Genomic DNA, 15,721 nt, shown 5'->3' on the forward strand with positions numbered 1-15,721 from the left:
GCACCAAATCAAACGAACATGTCCTGAAACGTGTGCCAGTCGGTTTGGATGCAGCAGAGGTCACGTTGCTGTTTTCAGCTGCAGCTGCACCGACAACACAAACCTGGAGACACAAAGAAAAGTTCTGGTTCAACGAGGGAAAGTCCTGGAGGACGAGGACTGACCGGTCCGACTGGAAATCTACATGTGCTTAACTTCCCTCCTTCAGTACCAACCTGCACAGCTGCAGTGCAGTGGGCAGGGCCTCATGCAGTGGATCAGTCCCAAACCACTGACCTGCTGATTGTTCAGTGCGATTTTAAATAAAGTTGTGTTGTTGATTTTGCCGAGTGCAGCTTTAAACACTCAGCGTGTCTGAGCTGAAGCTGCCGTCGTCTCTACAGCGTGCTGCTCAGTATCTCTGACACCTGGGCGTTGGTTTGGTCATCTGAGTCTTCGTCCTGGGCGGCAGCTCCTTCTGGCTCCTCCCCCTCCCCCCCAGACTCAGCCTGTGCCACGACCACCAACACACCTGCAGCCGCCACCTTCTCCGTCATGTCTCCGCCCTGCTCCTCCTCCCAGCCCCTCCTCTCGTGGCCCGGTGACAGCTCCTTGCAGGGCTCTACAAAGATCCTGCGGACGTGTGGCCGCGGCTCCCGTTGTCGGCCCTTCCGGCTCTCCAGGACACAGGAGGCGTGGCTGACGTAGGTGGTGCCCTGTGGGGAGGGCAGGTCCCCGGGCGGGGTTAGGTCTGGGTCGAGCTGCTTGGTGTAGACGCCCTCAGATAAAGATCCGGTGTGACTCTCCCCACTGTGGCCCCTCAGCCAGCGCTGGTGCCCGCTGAAGTACTGGCCCCTGTGACTCCTGGAGAGCAGTTTGCGTTTGGCAGGGGGGTTGGCGAGGGCCCTCAGGGGAGCAACGTCCTCCTGGTGGCTCTTGGACAGGGAGAGGCCCTCCAGTGTCTTGGTGGTGTCAGACAGCGCCGGGGGGAGGGGGAGGGTCAGAGGCAGGTCTTTGGAGAATCTGGGGGACAGGGGGAGGGACGGAGAGGTGGGGAGGGTCCTGGAGAGGGAGGGGGATCGAGCCAAACTGGAGCCAGAGAGAGGGAAGTCTTTGGATAGAGACGGAGAGCGGGGGAGGAGGGGGGAGGAGGGAGGAGCCTCTTTAGACTTAGGATCCTTCAGCAGCGAGGGGAGGGGGAGGTCTGAGGGCGGGCAGACGCTGTACCTTCCAGAGAGAGAGAGAGGCTCCGTTAGATCACCATCATCACCATCACCATCACCATCATCATCATCATCATCACCATCACCATCACTATCACCATCATCATCATCATCATCATCACCATCACCATCATCATCATCATCATCATCATCACCATCACCATCACCATCATCATCACCATCATCACCATCATCATTGTCATCATTATCATCATCATCATCATCACCATTATCATCACCATCATCACCATCACCATCACCATCATCATCATCATCATCACCATCACCATCATCATCACCATCATCACCATCATCATTGTCATCATTATCATCATCATCATCATCACCATTATCATCACCATCATCACCATCATCATCACCATCGTCATCATCGTCATCATCATCACCATCATCACCATCATCATCATCATCATCACCATCATCATCATCACCAGCTCCACAGCTGCTGCAGGACCTGAACCTGTGACAGCTGATGTGTTACTGTCCAGGACAGAAGTACTTCCTGTGTCACTGTGTCACATGATGAGTGAAATGTTTTAAACAGAAAATGAAAATGTTACTAATGTGTCAACACAGCTGGTGAAACGATGCAAGACATTTACAAACACACAAATCACCTGAGCTCGTGGATCTGGAGCACGTCAGGGGCGCTGCCGCCCAGTGAGTGCACGGCCTGCTGGGAAAGGTCCTGGGGCGGCGAGTAGAGCAGGTCCAGCTCGCGGGGGCTCAGGGCGTCGCTGGAGTCGTAGTCACTGTCCGTCGGCAGGAACACCTCGGAGGAGCCGTCTTCGTCTGAGCCGAGCAGAGAGTCTGAAAGATGGACAGAGCGTCAGCAGATGTGTCAGCGTTCAGCGGGTATACAGTCAGACCGCAGCCGCAGAGATGACTCACCGCTGATGGTCTTCCTCCTGCGGAACTCGGGGGAGGGAGAGGGCGTGGGCAGGTAGTCCATGGTCGAGGAGGTGGAGTCCGTCTTTTGCTGGCTGGAGTCGCTCTCGGGAGCGCTGGCGTCCACCAGGCAGGTGATGGGCACACCCCCCCGAGGCTGCTTGTAGCGAGCATACTGCAGGGCGTCGGTGATCCAGCGGAGGTCACGACGCATTTCATCCAGTTGCTACAGAACCACAACAACACAAAACATTCAACACACTCCACATGTTCTGTGTGTAGCAAGAATCAGAATCAGAGTCTGTTTCTATGCAGACGATGTTGTTCTATTTATCAACAAGGTTCACTGCTGAAACATGATCTGACTCATGGATCAATCAAACGACTGATCGTTGACTCCACCAGCTGTTTGTGAAGGAGGTTGTTGTTGACCTCAGGATGAACATGTGTGTTTTTGTTTGTGCTAAATCAGTTTATTCACACACGTTCTCCTTCACCTGGAGACACAGAGAGGAGGGAAACTGGTGGAATTCCCCTTTAACTGTAAGTAAAATGTATCATGAGTGAAAGTGTGTGTGTGTGTCTCTATCTGTATGTGTGTGTGTGAGTGTGTGTGTCTGTGTTTGAAGAGAATGAAGCGTGACAAAAAGTTAAGCAGCAATTAGCCGACTGTCTGACACAGAGCAGGAGAGCACTTAGTGCCAGACACACACACAGACACACACACACACACAGACACACACAGACACACACACAGAGACTCACAGACACACACACAGAGACACACACACAGACACACACACAGACACACACAGACACTGACACACACTGACACACAGACACACACTGACACACACTGACACACACTGACACACACACACAGGGGGAGACTGACAGCAGGGATGACTCGGCTGGAAAGAATGCAGAGGCTGCGACGGCAGAGCAAGAGAAAAACATGGAGGAGGTTCCTGCTGGTGCCACAGACAGAGGCTGCTCAGCTCTGTTTACCAACAACAATCACACAAACTCAGCTGCTGTTAACACACAAACACGCGTCCACACACTCAGTTACACTCAAAGGATCAGTCTGATGTTCGTCTGTATTCTTCTTGTGTATCCAGGGTTTCTGCAGTGTCACAGTACAGACCACACAAGAAGTGATTTCACATCACACTGGTCAAAGACTGACACAAAACAACAATAAGACCAACAATTATTAATTAAATCATTAATTAATTGACATTTAAACCCCATGTTGTCTGTCTCGGGCCCCTGGGTCGAACTGTTGGTGTCACGACAGTGACTGGGAATTTCTGCTCCTCATCTGTTTAAGTTCTTTTTGATTTGTGTTCATGTTGTGTATCTGTTGCAGTATAAGAAACTTGTGTATTTAATTTGATCGGTCTCAATTCAGGGGCCACGTCCTTCAGAGGCCCTGGTCTACGAAGGCGTGGCCCACGGTCGTCGTAGGTCGCACTGAAATCAGACGGTCTGGTCTACGGAGGATTTTCACTTTGTGTCAACAGCTGTGCAGAGCGTGGCTCCTGTTGCCTAGCAACCTTGACAGCATATAACTTCTTTTTCTTTTTTTTTTTAACAAAAACTTGAGGTTTTAAGGTTGTACTGTTATTGTTGAACTGATCTGAAACAACACTGACATTTAACAATGTACGCAATGCATCTTGGGATATGTTGGGCCGCGAAGGATCCGCCCATTAAATCCTGCGTTGCTCAGGAAAAGAAGGACGAAGTCAGTCAGTGAGGGATGAGACTCAGAGTTCTGGAGTTACAGCTGATTCAGATGTGACTGTGCTGCTGCCAAATGCAGCCACACTCTACAGCAACAGACAGACAGACAAACAAACAAACAAACAAACAAACGTGTCCAGCAAAGACGAGACTGGAGCTGTGAGGAGGAGTGAGTGAGGAGGAGTGAGTGAGGTGTGAGGAGTGAGTGAGGAGTGAGGAGGTGTGAGGAGTGAGTGAGGAGTGAGTGAGTGAGGAGGAGTGAGTGAGGAGTGAGGAGCTGTGAGGAGTGAGTGAGGAGGAGTGAGTGAGTGAGGTGAGAGGAGGAGTGAGTGAGGAGTGAGGAGGTGTGAGGAGTGAGTGAGGAGTGAGGAGGAGTGAGTGAGGAGTGAGGAGGTGTGAGTGAGTGAGGTGTGAGGAAAGAGTGAGTGAGGAGTGAGGAGGTGTGAGTGAGTGAGGTGTGAGGAAAGAGTGAGTGAGGAGTGAGGAGTGAGTGAGGAGGAGTGAGTGAGGTGTGAGGAGGAGTGAAAAGGTGTGAGGAGTGAGTGAGGAGGAGTGAGTGAGGAGTGAGGAGGTGTGAGGAGTGAGTGAGGAGGAGTGAGTGAGTGAGGTGTGAGGAGGAGTGAGTCAGGAGTGAGGAGGTGTGAGGAGTGAGTGAGGAGTGAGGAGGTGTGAGGAGTGAGTGAGGTGTGAGCTGTGAGGAGGAGTGAGGAGGAGTGAGGAGGAGACGCTGCACCCTCTGGATGTGAAAAACTTTCCAGAGCAGAGACAGATCTGCAGCTGATCACAGTCTGACAGCAGCTTCACACACACACACGTTCAAGGCCGTGCTGCAGCTACAGCAGCGTCACTTCCCACAAACCTCAGCGCCGCCGTGTGTGTCTGTGTGTGTGTCTGTGTGTGTGTGTGTCTGTCTGTGTGTGTGTGTGTGTGTGTGTCTGTGTCTGTGTGTGTGTGTGTGTGTCTGTGCTGTGGACCATGGACACAGATCAGTCACAGTGGAGACGAGGTGACGGAGACGATGGAGGCGGGAGTGAAGATGGAGCCCCTCCCCCCTCAGAGAGTATCTATGTTTTCTATGTGACGGAGGAGAGTTAAATGTTCTGCAGAAGAAGAACGTCGTCGTCTCTGTTAATCTGTTTGTTTCTGTTCTGAAGTCACTCTATGGATTTTTCATTTGAAAAACTTTATGACATTTCTGTCTTAATTTGACAGTTTGCTGCTTCCTGCAGACGAACACATGATTCTATACTGACAAAACATTTCATTTTCAACCTTTATTTCTTTATTCATTATTACTGACTCCTCTTTTTTTGACCCTGTGCCTGTGGTTCACCATGCCTCGATGTTTTTATTGATTTTGTGTCTTGTTCTCAGTTGCGGGGTCAGATTTGTGCTCTCGTTTAGGTCTTGTTAGACTTTAAAGTTCCTCTCCAGACATGTTTTAAACTATGATTGATAAATTTAATGTGAGACAGGAGCTAAGATGTGAGCTGCTCCTCTGACATTCTGGACCCTGTCAGACTCCTGATACTCTGCTCAACGTCTCCTGGACTCTGATGAACATGTGACATCATAACATGGTGGAGATTAAAGAGGTTGGACCACAGTCGTCTCTTCTAATATCTTATTAGTCTCTGACTTTTCTAACCTGTTGGTTAATGACAGTGATGATTGACGCAGGATTAAAAGGTACTGATGGTGTCGACTCCGTCTGAGTTGCTGCACAGACGAGGAGACGATGAGGAGCAGCGAGCGGTCGGAGCTGAGGAGGAGACGCCACATGTGGAGCAGACAGACGTTCAGACAGACCAACATGTGGTGAGTCTAAACAAACCGACCAATTAGACGGCATCACGTCATCCTCACACACACACACACACACACACACAGAGGGACCTCCCAGATTAGACACACTGACACACAAGAGTGTGTGTGTGTGTGTGTGTGTGTCTGTGTGCACGCACTCTGTTGTTCTTCTATCGTTGTGAGGACCTGTTTGAGTGTGAGACCTTGAGAGAAGAAGTTTAAAAAAGTGAAGACATGTTTTTTCTTCCTAAAGTCAGAACAATAAATCAATAAATCAAAAATGATGATAAAGATATTTTTGCAAACAAAATGTCAAATGTCTTTTTTGGGAAATGACGATGTTTTTAGAAACAAACAATATTTTAGGGAAGTTGGAACATTTCAGTGAAACAAGTTTTTGATTTAAATTGAAAATAAAAACAAGGTGATTTTTCCACAGTGACGACGTTTTGACTGTCGCTGACTGACTGAGTGATAAAGTCACACCACTGGTCGGATGAGTGCCGGACTGAATGAGGACACCAGACGGTCGAGACAGATACTGGACCTGGAGCTTCAGACCAGAGAGGAGACGAGATCAGTGGACAGTGAGGACATGTGAGAGTCAGGCTGTGGGATTGGGGGGAGCGTCGACCTGGTTTAGGCCGAAGTCTGAGTCCAGGTCAGGTTCATTCAGGATTTAGAGACCTCACGAGTATAGAAGACCAAACTCTCCTCTGTGGTGACAGATGTGGCTCTTTACAGACTCTGCCCCACACACACGCACACACACACACACACACACACACACACGTGCTCTGATTGGTATTATTTTTTCCCCTGACATTCCCTCTCTCTCTGAGCAATTTGTGGTTGGGGGGCCACTTTTTTCCAGGCTTTAAAATCACAGACAGAGAGCTAGACAGCTGGTTACACACACACACACACACACACAGACACACACACACACACCCCTGGCAGGGCTGCGATCGGAGAGCACCCTTGTGGTTTTGTGGTCAGTCTCCATTAATGGCGGCGGCGAGCTCCTCACAGAGAATCTCAGACGGGTTCACTCTGACTCTCAGACTTGTGGCAGTGGAGCAGCTGGTTCTGAACGTCTTCTACACAAACAAGCTGTTTAACAGCTAATTCTCCAGCACTTACACTTTACTGCGTCAATAAACGTCCCTGATTGGATAACCAGCGTCTTCTCACCGCCTTCATTTTCTGAATGTTGCACGACAGTGAAAATGAGATGAATTAAAGGCTCTGAGGGCCGAGCTCTCAGCTGATCCACGTCCACATGAACCGGACTGTGGCTGAAGGTCCAGGCTGTGACCTCACTGCTTTAATCAGAGTGAATCTGAACAGTAGCTGAAACCACATGGTCGGACTTCTGAGAACAAGCAGACTGGTCCCAGTCCAGCTGACTCACAACTGCAGATGTGTTTTCATGTGTGAACAGTTGAAATCCCATTTCAGGAATTTTTCCCACAAGTGTTAGATAATTCTGTCCTTCACAGCCAAACACTGACACGTTTCCATAAACTAGTCCTCAGACTTTTTCACACTTTTTCCAAACTTTGGTGAAGGAGGCTTCTCGGCTGATGATGAGGCACAAATGCAGCAGTAAAGACACTCTGCCCCCCACGCCCCCCACCCCCAGGACTCAGCTCTTCATGCATTTGATTGGCCAATGCAGAAACCTGCTGATGACATCATGCTGCATCACAGACGTTTCTGCAGGAGCCCACTGTGTCGACAGCCTGACCCCATTCAGACGGATGAGAGGGCCGACAACAGCTGATATCACGGTGAAGAACAACTGGTGTCCTTCACCTTGTCTCACCTGCTGTGACACGTTCAGTGACGCTGACCAACTGAAAACATGATGAAGGGCTATTGTTAACTGTTAGACAGCGAGCTGCTGCAGTTACAATCCGTCCGTTCAGACAAACAAATTTGAAATCTGAGATCACACTGTTCTCCCGGGGATGACCATGGATGACGACTGAAAGCTCTCACAGGTCCTGCATCTCCACAGCAAACAGTAAAACACCTAGAACCCGTACAGCAGCTTCACCTGTGTGTGTGGTCCTCACCTGGATGTAGTCCAGGATGAGCTGATGCCTCTGTTTGGCTGTGGCCACCTCGCTGTCAGTGATGGCCTCCCGTAGTGCCTGCTGGGTAATGAGGGCGTCCAGGTCCAAGACAGAGGACAGACGACAGTACAGGCTGATGAACTTCTCTTTGTAGGTGCAGAAGTGAACTGAAGACAGAAAAACAGGAGACTGGTGACGACAGCAGAGAGTCCAGGATGTTTTCATTCTGTTACAAACTGAAACTGAATCCAGCTGCAGCTTTGATCTAAAATATATGAATCACTTGTTTACATGTTGAATTTGATTATTAAACCATGTACAACATTCTGCACTCAAACGGTTTTTGACAGAAAAGTAAATGGAGTTCTGCATGTGATCAGCAGCTCCTGTCTCTCCTCACTGAGGTTTCTCTCAGCTGCTCTGCTCACAGGAACATGTTGGTCACTGTGAGCCGTGTGATCTGTGTCGTCCTGCCGCGTGTGACAGGACAGACGCTCGCGTGATGATCTGTGACAACCTGCTCGTGATTGGATGAAAAAAAAAAAAAACCTTCTCCAGCTCAAACAGAAAACCAGAGTCGGATAAAACCGTTTTATTCAGTGCAGTGAACAGCAGCTAGTGAGGTCAGTGTGTGTACAAAGAGAGAGTATTGTGCAGTGTGTATGGGTGTTATTGACACATTTTTGTGTGTGTGTTTATGTGTGTGTGTGTGTGCATGGGGGTCAGCAGAGAGGCCGTCCTGCTGGAGCCTGCAGACTGATTTAGTGCTTTTCCCTGCAGACGTAGGGGTGTGTGTGTGTGTGTGTGTGTGTGTGTGTGTACTTGTACTTGCTACATAGTAAGGACCAAAAAAGTATTTTACTAACAGAGTGAGGACATTTTGGGAAAGTGAGGACATTTTGGCCGGTCCTCACTTTTTGAGACACCTTCAAATCACATGTTGAGGGTTAAGACTTGGTTTTAGAGTTATGGTTAGAATTAGGTTTAGGTTAAGGTTAGGATCAGGGTCAGGGTTAGGCTCTCAGGTGTGATGGTTAAGGTTAGGGTAAGGGGCTAGGGAATGCATTATGTCAATGAGTGTCCTCACAAAGATAGAAGTATGTGTGTGTGTGTGTGTGTGTGTGTGTGTGTGTGTGTGTGTGTGTGTGTGTGTGTGTGTCTGTGAGTGTGATAGGACTCTGCTGCAGTAACACAGCTCAGTCTGTTGACACACACAAGGTCAGTACAGAGGCTGCTGCATTAGCCTCTGTTCACAGGTTCACTGTAAACACATTGACACTGTCCAGAGGTTTGAGGCTCTTAAAGGAAACAAATGTTGAAGTTTTATCAGTGAAAACCTGAACCAGTATGAGTTGTGTTTCTGCCCATGTCCATGGATGTCTGAGCTGAACACACACCAACTGTGCATGTGATAGAAAAGTGATGCTTCTTCTTCACCTCTTGCACCAGTGACCTGGACTCCTCATCCTCTGAATGACTCTTCTCTTGTACAACAAACAAAGTGACTTTTCTTCACACAGAGCCTGGACTGTAGAGTTTATCAGTTTGTGCACGTTTGCTGTCAAGTCTGAACCAAACTCATGACCAAGAAAGTGTGTGTGTATGTATGTGTGTGTGTGTGTGTGTGTGTTACCGAGTTCAAACATCTGCAGGGGGAGGTGGAGGAATCCTGACAGGGGGATGTAGGGGTTGGACTGTCCGGGGGCGGAGCAAACATCATCGGCCGCTGGCAGCAGCAGGAGGAAGGAGACGCTGTGACCGAGCTCCACCACCTCCTGACTGTAGAGACGGAAGTGACGGGCCTGCGCACACACACACACACACACACGCACACAGGCTTAAAGACTCGACATCACAGCTCTGATTCATCAGCGGCAGCAGGAGTGTGCACCTGGTGTGTGTACCTGATGCAGAGGTAGGTTGATGAGCTTCAGCAGGGACTTGATCGCCGTCTGCAGCTCATAGTACAGTAGGGGGGCGTGACTTTCTGCTCTGGGCTCCGCCCCCTCACTCTCCTCCCTGGTGTGGTCCCTCTGTCCTGCAGCCGACAGCGTCTGGATCCAGTCCCACTCCTCCCTGAACACACACACACACACACACTTCAGTTTCTCACTTCACACTGTCTAATCTGCGGGGGGAATGCAGGGTTGTTTAATGTCCAGAAATTCTTGTGATTGAGGCCAAAGAGCTGAAATACCTTCACCTGCCGCTGAGTTTCTGAGCCAATCAGATTGGATCCAACACAAAAGACACATGCACACGTGCACAAATGTGGAGGGAGCGATGTCACCTGCACGCCAACTCTCTGAGTTACACTACTGAGCGTAACACAAACCTTCAGGTCAGCGTCAGTGTGTCGACTGACCACATGATCACAGCTGTCAGTCTACAGGGTCTGGTTTCTGGTTGTGTTGGGACTGAATCCTAACATTCAGGAATCATCTCCCCTCAACACTGGAAACACATAAACTCATCATGTGACAGAAACATGTTGAACAGTTTGTTTCCTTCAGCTGTGAATCATCTCACTTCCTCCTACTGAGCTCCTCAGGGTCAGAACACGGGTTCATCTCATCACGACTCCCTGTCTGCAGCCTTCAGCTGAGTGTGTGTGTGTGTGTGTGTGTGTGTGTGTTCGTTGTTTATCATACTGAACATGAATATTCAGCAGTGACTAAAACCTGCAGGTGAAATCAGGTCTATACTGAGTGTGAGGAGACAACTGGTGCTGTCAGGTAAACTCATGTTGTGTTTTCCACAGGTCAACACAATAAACAAACACTAGGTGTGTGTGTGTGTGTGTGTGAGACGTACCTGGAGACGTTGGCGTTGTCCCGTATGCGGGTGTGACAGAGCATGTTGGGGGTCCGCTGGGACACCAGGACTTTGATCTGGTCTACAGAGCTGCTGAGCTTCAGGTAGCCCAGGTAGAGGCCCGGGGCCAGCCGGTGAGTGCTGCGCCGCTGGTATGCCAAAATGTCCTGGGGGGGGGGGGGGGGGGGGGGGGGGGGGGGGGGGGTGAGAGAGAGAGGTTTACAGTGAAGAGGCCAGCGCCGCTACGACAGAGGAAAAGACCTTGAGCTTCAGGTGAAACTTCACCAAACTGACATTCCCGCCCTTCCTCACCTGTATGGTGATGATGAGGATGTCGAGCGCGTACGGCTCCTCAGGTGTCGACAGAGACTTCCTCTGGCTCTGCAGTTTGGTCACCTGCATCCACTTCCCGTTGAACAGAGAGTGCTGGCTCTCCGTGTCGCGGATCGTCACCAGCAGCACGTTGCCGTGGCGATCCTTTATAGGCTCGTAGTGGACCCGGCCCAGGTTGTGAGTTCCCAGGAGGTTCTGCAGGATCACAGGTAAGACAACTTTTACTAATGATTTATTTAATCACTAAACAGAGTAACAATCTGCAGATAGTGAAAGAAGATTCATTTATTGATTTATTGGTTTATTGATCTGTGCTGTGATGATGATGAACATCCTGTCTTTAATTATTCAGTCTATATATTGATATTTGCTGCTCGACAGGAACAATGAGACATTAGATTCTAGAATGAAAGCATGGCTCGTCTTCAGCACTGCTGTTCGTCACAGCTGATTGACAGCGGTCCTGACCTGCAGCTGGCCGGCAGCCGTCAGCATCTTGTGCCTGGCCTGCAGGGTGGAGGACGAGGACATGGACACCGACATACTCTGTCTCAGCCACCGGACGTCCTCCCACATACAGGACAGCTGCAGACACACAGACAATTAGCTGCAGAGAGAGACAGTGGTTTCACTGCAGCGTTCGGGGGTGGCGGCCTAACACCTGGAGACAAGAGCAGGTTTATAATTCATCCAACGAGCAGAACAAATCTGTGACTCCTCTCTGAGCACGTACTGTCTGTCCTCTGTCAAACACCTGAGCAACATGAAGACAGGTAGGTCTGGTAAAACACCTGGTCAGGAGGGAGACGCACAGTCAGCTGTTAGAACCATGATATTAGCGAGTATGATGTTGCCATGGAGACAAAGACCTCCACAGAGAGCAGCAGCGTGAAGCTGCTGGGTCAGACCCCTCAGCTACTGACATCATGACCTCTGTACCTTGGTGAACCAGAGGAAGTCCTGCATGAGGGAGCTGCTGTAGGAGTCGTCCACCTCCACGATGGGGATCTGGTCCTCCGCCGTCACCAGTAAACTGTCCTTATGGTAGAAGACGGCCGCCAGGTAAATCCCCCTGCAGACACACAGGATGGTACGTCCCAGGAAGGTGCAGGTGACAGGTGGACGGCGGTGATCAGAGATTAGACATGCCCCCACACAGACACATCAACACAAACCTTTTCAGCGTCTTCACAAACTTGTTGGAGGAGTTGAAGAGGTGTTTGAGACTCCTGGAGACAGACTGCTTCCTGCTCGGGTTCTGAAGCTTCGAGGTGTCTGCACACAGGAGGAGGAGGAGGAGAAGAAGTAAGAGAAGAAGAAGAAGTAGGAGAAGAAGAAGAAGAACAGTTTGTTCACTGGGTCAGTATCAGGAGTGTTTCAGTTCTTCCAGGTCTGAAATCTGACCTGTTGTTTTTCTGTCTTAAAATTATCTGATTCATTTTGTTGTGTGTGTGTGTGTGTGTGTGTGTGTTTATGAGGTCAGCAGGGTCGAGTCACTCTCACGTGATGCCGCTCAGACTGAGTCTTATCTTGTTCATTCATTCAGCTGTCTCCCCCCCCCCCCCCCCCCCCCCCCCCCCGCGGATGGCGGCCGGCCGCTCAGCGATGCCAATCTCCAGACCACAGCGCCCCTTTTTACTCCGGCTAATTAAGCGTCACATAATGAGGGTCCTGTAAACAGACGGCAGACTGACGCTCGCAGCCCACCGTGCAGACAGACGACAGGACGGAGGGTCGCAGGACGGATGGAGAGGAAATCATGTGCTGGCAACGAAAACAAATGCCCCTCCTGGGACATTACACACCATCTATCTACACACCTCCCTCCTCAGGTGCTCCTGACCTGACTGAATGGCCCCGCCCACCACAGCCTGTGTCACAGAGGCTGGAGGAGGAGGGAGGAGAGGGAGATCTCTGATCCCTCTGATTACCTGCTTTTCTGTGGTAATTCATTAACGACTGAAGAAGCTCCTGAGGACTCAGTGTGTGTGTCTACGTGAAGCTGCTGATAATTACAGCTTGTTTGTCCAGGCTCTGCTGCAGCCCTCGTCTTTAAACCTGTGCTCTTTGAACCTTCCTCCACCCTCACAGTGATGACGCTTCCTCTGCAGCTCCACCTGCGGCTCCTCAGACAGGAAGAGGACGACCTTAGGCTTCCCACCGCCTCTGAAACATTACACAACGGGAGCTGCAGCAGGTCAGAGAAACACCTGAACTGTTTTCAAAAAGCCATTCAGCAGCAGACTCATGAACACACACACACACACACACACACACACACACACACAGACACACACAGACACACACAGACACACACAGACACACACAGACACACACACACACACACACACACACTCATACTTGTACTTCTGTCTTTGTGAGGACACTCAATAATGCATTCCCTAGCCCCTTACCCTAACCTTAACCATCACAACTGAGTGCCTAACCCTAACCCTGACCCTAACCTTAACCTAAAGCTAATTCTAACCTTAACTCTAAAACCAAGTCTTAACCCTCAACATGTGATTTGAAGGTGTCTCAAAAAGTGAGGACTGGCCAAAATGTGCTCACTTTCCCAGAATGTCCTCACTCTGTTAGTAAAATACTTTTTTTGGTCCTTACTATGTAGCAAGTACAAGTACACCCCCCCCCTCTCTCAGTGACAGGTCAGCTGCCGCCGGCGTTCTCCTGCTGTAAAAAGTCTCTGTGTGTTTGCAGCTCTGGAGACTAACTGGGTTTGACAAGTGGATAATATGACAGGAGCTCGGCCTACTGTGCAGCGCCGCACGGCACTCTGGGTAAATAAAGAAATGAGTTTTGGTTGGAGCGAGCTGAAAACATGATTGGAGCTGATTAATGATGCAACCACCTTTCCATCTGACGGTGGGGGGGGGCTGCTCATGTGTTCTCTTACTGCTGCTGTTCAAAGACGGACGAGTGTTTCTAACGAGGCCTGAAGATTAAGCGACAGAACACGCCATCGAGCCAAGGGTCTGGAGCTGCGATGCTTCTGCTTCAGACTGGACTGGTTCACAAAGTCCAGAGATCCAGAACAAATGATCCTGTCAGACTGAGATGATGCTGATATCAGGTCCTTATTATATATAACTTCTCTCTCCAGCACCAAGGTTTCCCACTGAACTGAAGCTTCACTACTGTCCTTCACCTGTAGGACACTCTGGATAACAATGCAAATATTAAAATATTGATTATTGGAGCTTTGATTAAGACGTGATCCACCTCAGCTCTGGTGAGTTCACTGGATCAGGACTTTCTGAGTCACAGTGAGACTGTGCAGTAAAATCTCTGTGTTCAGTGTGGATCAGTTCCTCACATCTGGACGTAGATATATTCTGTCTAGATCCACGACCAATAGACTCAAACCCTCGAGTTTTAAACTCATCTCTTCTCTGTTTCAGTTTTAAACTCATCTCTTCTTCTCTGTTTCAGTTTTAAACTAATCTCTTCTGTTTCAGTTTTAAACTCATCTCTTCTCTGTTTCAGTTTTAAACTCATCTCTTCTTCTCTGTTTCCTCCTTCGTCCACTCTCCTCCAGAGTCTTCAGCCCCTCAAACAGGGACTTTCAGAAATGCAGCTGGAGGTGTTTTATTTTGAAAACTCCAGTTGTGTTGTAGTCTGGAGTCATCACACATCTGTGTTCGGAGACACTCACCTCCACAGCAGTAGTGTGTGTGGGTGGCTCGGACCTGCTGCAGCAGACGCTCCATGGCCTCGATGTGGCCCCGCCTCCTGGGCTCCCGACCGTCACTCTCCCTCCAATCTAAGCAACCAACCAGAGAGAGACACTGAGAGGACGTCCACAGAAACATGTTCAATCTAAAAACATCTTTTTCTGTGTCAGGCCTCACTTTTACCCAAAGCCTTCCTCCTCCTCCTCCTCCTCCTCTAATATTAAATAACTGCATCAAACCAAACTGACTCCTGCTGAGTTTCCAGCTCTGACTGATGAGGAGACCAGAGACAGTGATGAAGCAGCGTCCTGTTTCTGGCTCTGAGGACGTGATGAAGGTCGCCACTGAAACATCTCAACAACACGAGCCGATGCATCAGAGCTGCAGTCGTGCTTTCACTCTCTGTTCTCTCTTTCTGCCTCTTTAAAAGCAAACACCCACACACTTTGTCCTTCCCTGCTGTTGACATATGCACACACACACACACACACACACACACACACACACACACACTTCAACACATCCACACAAAGACAGACAAAATGTGTGAAACAGGCACAAACCAGACAAATGTGCAGCTCAGGGCTAAAGTACTCGAGTGTGCAGAAAGAAAGGGAGTCGTGACGGAGAGATGAAACCAATGTTCCACCCCGCGGACCTCAGGACGCAGCACAGAGCGTTCAGATGATTCACAGCTGACTCACTGTTTACTACTGAGGAGAAGGAACCTGAACTACCCACAGAGAGTGAAGTCTTCAGTTCACACATGATCCTCAGACGAGACATTGTCTGATTAATGACAGACATTTTAACTTCCTGATACCAGAACGTGTCCATCAGATGATACTGATATTTATCTGATACCTGAATGAGCAGATACATGAACACAACAGTACCTTTCCTCTCTTATCTAATCTGACTCTTAGTCAGAAACAGTAAATCTCGGGGCAACCTGAGGGGCTATCATTTATCAGTGTGCTGAGATTCATACAAAGATTCTATGTAATTTTATCTTTGAATGAAAAGCTGGAAGTAAAAAACTGTGGATAATCAACAGGACATTCAGATCTATTGATGACGCTTTACTTTTTTTTATCATTTCAGGAAAACACCATGTAAATAGATTCTAAGATCC

General features: G+C 49.4%; 1 protein-coding gene across 14 annotated transcripts in view; it reads right to left on the reverse strand.

The window, feature by feature from the left end:
- Window positions 1–4: 4 nt before the first annotated feature.
- ankfn1a (ankyrin repeat and fibronectin type III domain containing 1a) overlaps window positions 5–15,721 on the reverse strand; it is a 66,513-nt gene continuing 50,796 nt past the window's right edge. For 10 of the 14 annotated variants that reach the window (XM_071461720.1, XM_071461719.1, XM_071461722.1 and 7 more), the window contains 13 exons: window positions 14,568–14,675; window positions 12,911–13,060; window positions 12,070–12,169; window positions 11,834–11,966; window positions 11,363–11,479; window positions 10,874–11,089; window positions 10,562–10,728; window positions 9,652–9,823; window positions 9,381–9,549; window positions 7,748–7,914; window positions 2,115–2,337; window positions 1,841–2,033; window positions 11–1,206 (listed from right to left, as the gene is read on the reverse strand). In XM_071461720.1, coding sequence (XP_071317821.1) covers window positions 378–1,206; window positions 1,841–2,033; window positions 2,115–2,337; window positions 7,748–7,914; window positions 9,381–9,549; window positions 9,652–9,823; window positions 10,562–10,728; window positions 10,874–11,089; window positions 11,363–11,479; window positions 11,834–11,966; window positions 12,070–12,169; window positions 12,911–13,060; window positions 14,568–14,675 — 2,744 coding nt within the window. In that variant the 3' untranslated portion in view covers window positions 11–377. Of the gene's footprint in view, window positions 1,207–1,840; window positions 2,034–2,114; window positions 2,338–7,747; window positions 7,915–9,380; window positions 9,550–9,651; window positions 9,824–10,561; window positions 10,729–10,873; window positions 11,090–11,362; window positions 11,480–11,833; window positions 11,967–12,069; window positions 12,170–12,910; window positions 13,061–14,567; window positions 14,676–15,721 lie in introns of all 14 variants that reach the window. The other 4 variants (XM_071461724.1, XM_071461723.1, XR_011684997.1 and 1 more) reach the window with 3 other exon arrangements.

Source organism: Trachinotus anak, unplaced genomic scaffold (genome assembly GCF_046630095.1).
Source record: "Trachinotus anak isolate AG129_WGS33_773 ecotype Australia unplaced genomic scaffold, CSIRO_AGI_Tana_v1 ptg000025l, whole genome shotgun sequence".
NCBI classification, from domain to species: domain Eukaryota; kingdom Metazoa; phylum Chordata; class Actinopteri; order Carangiformes; family Carangidae; genus Trachinotus; species Trachinotus anak.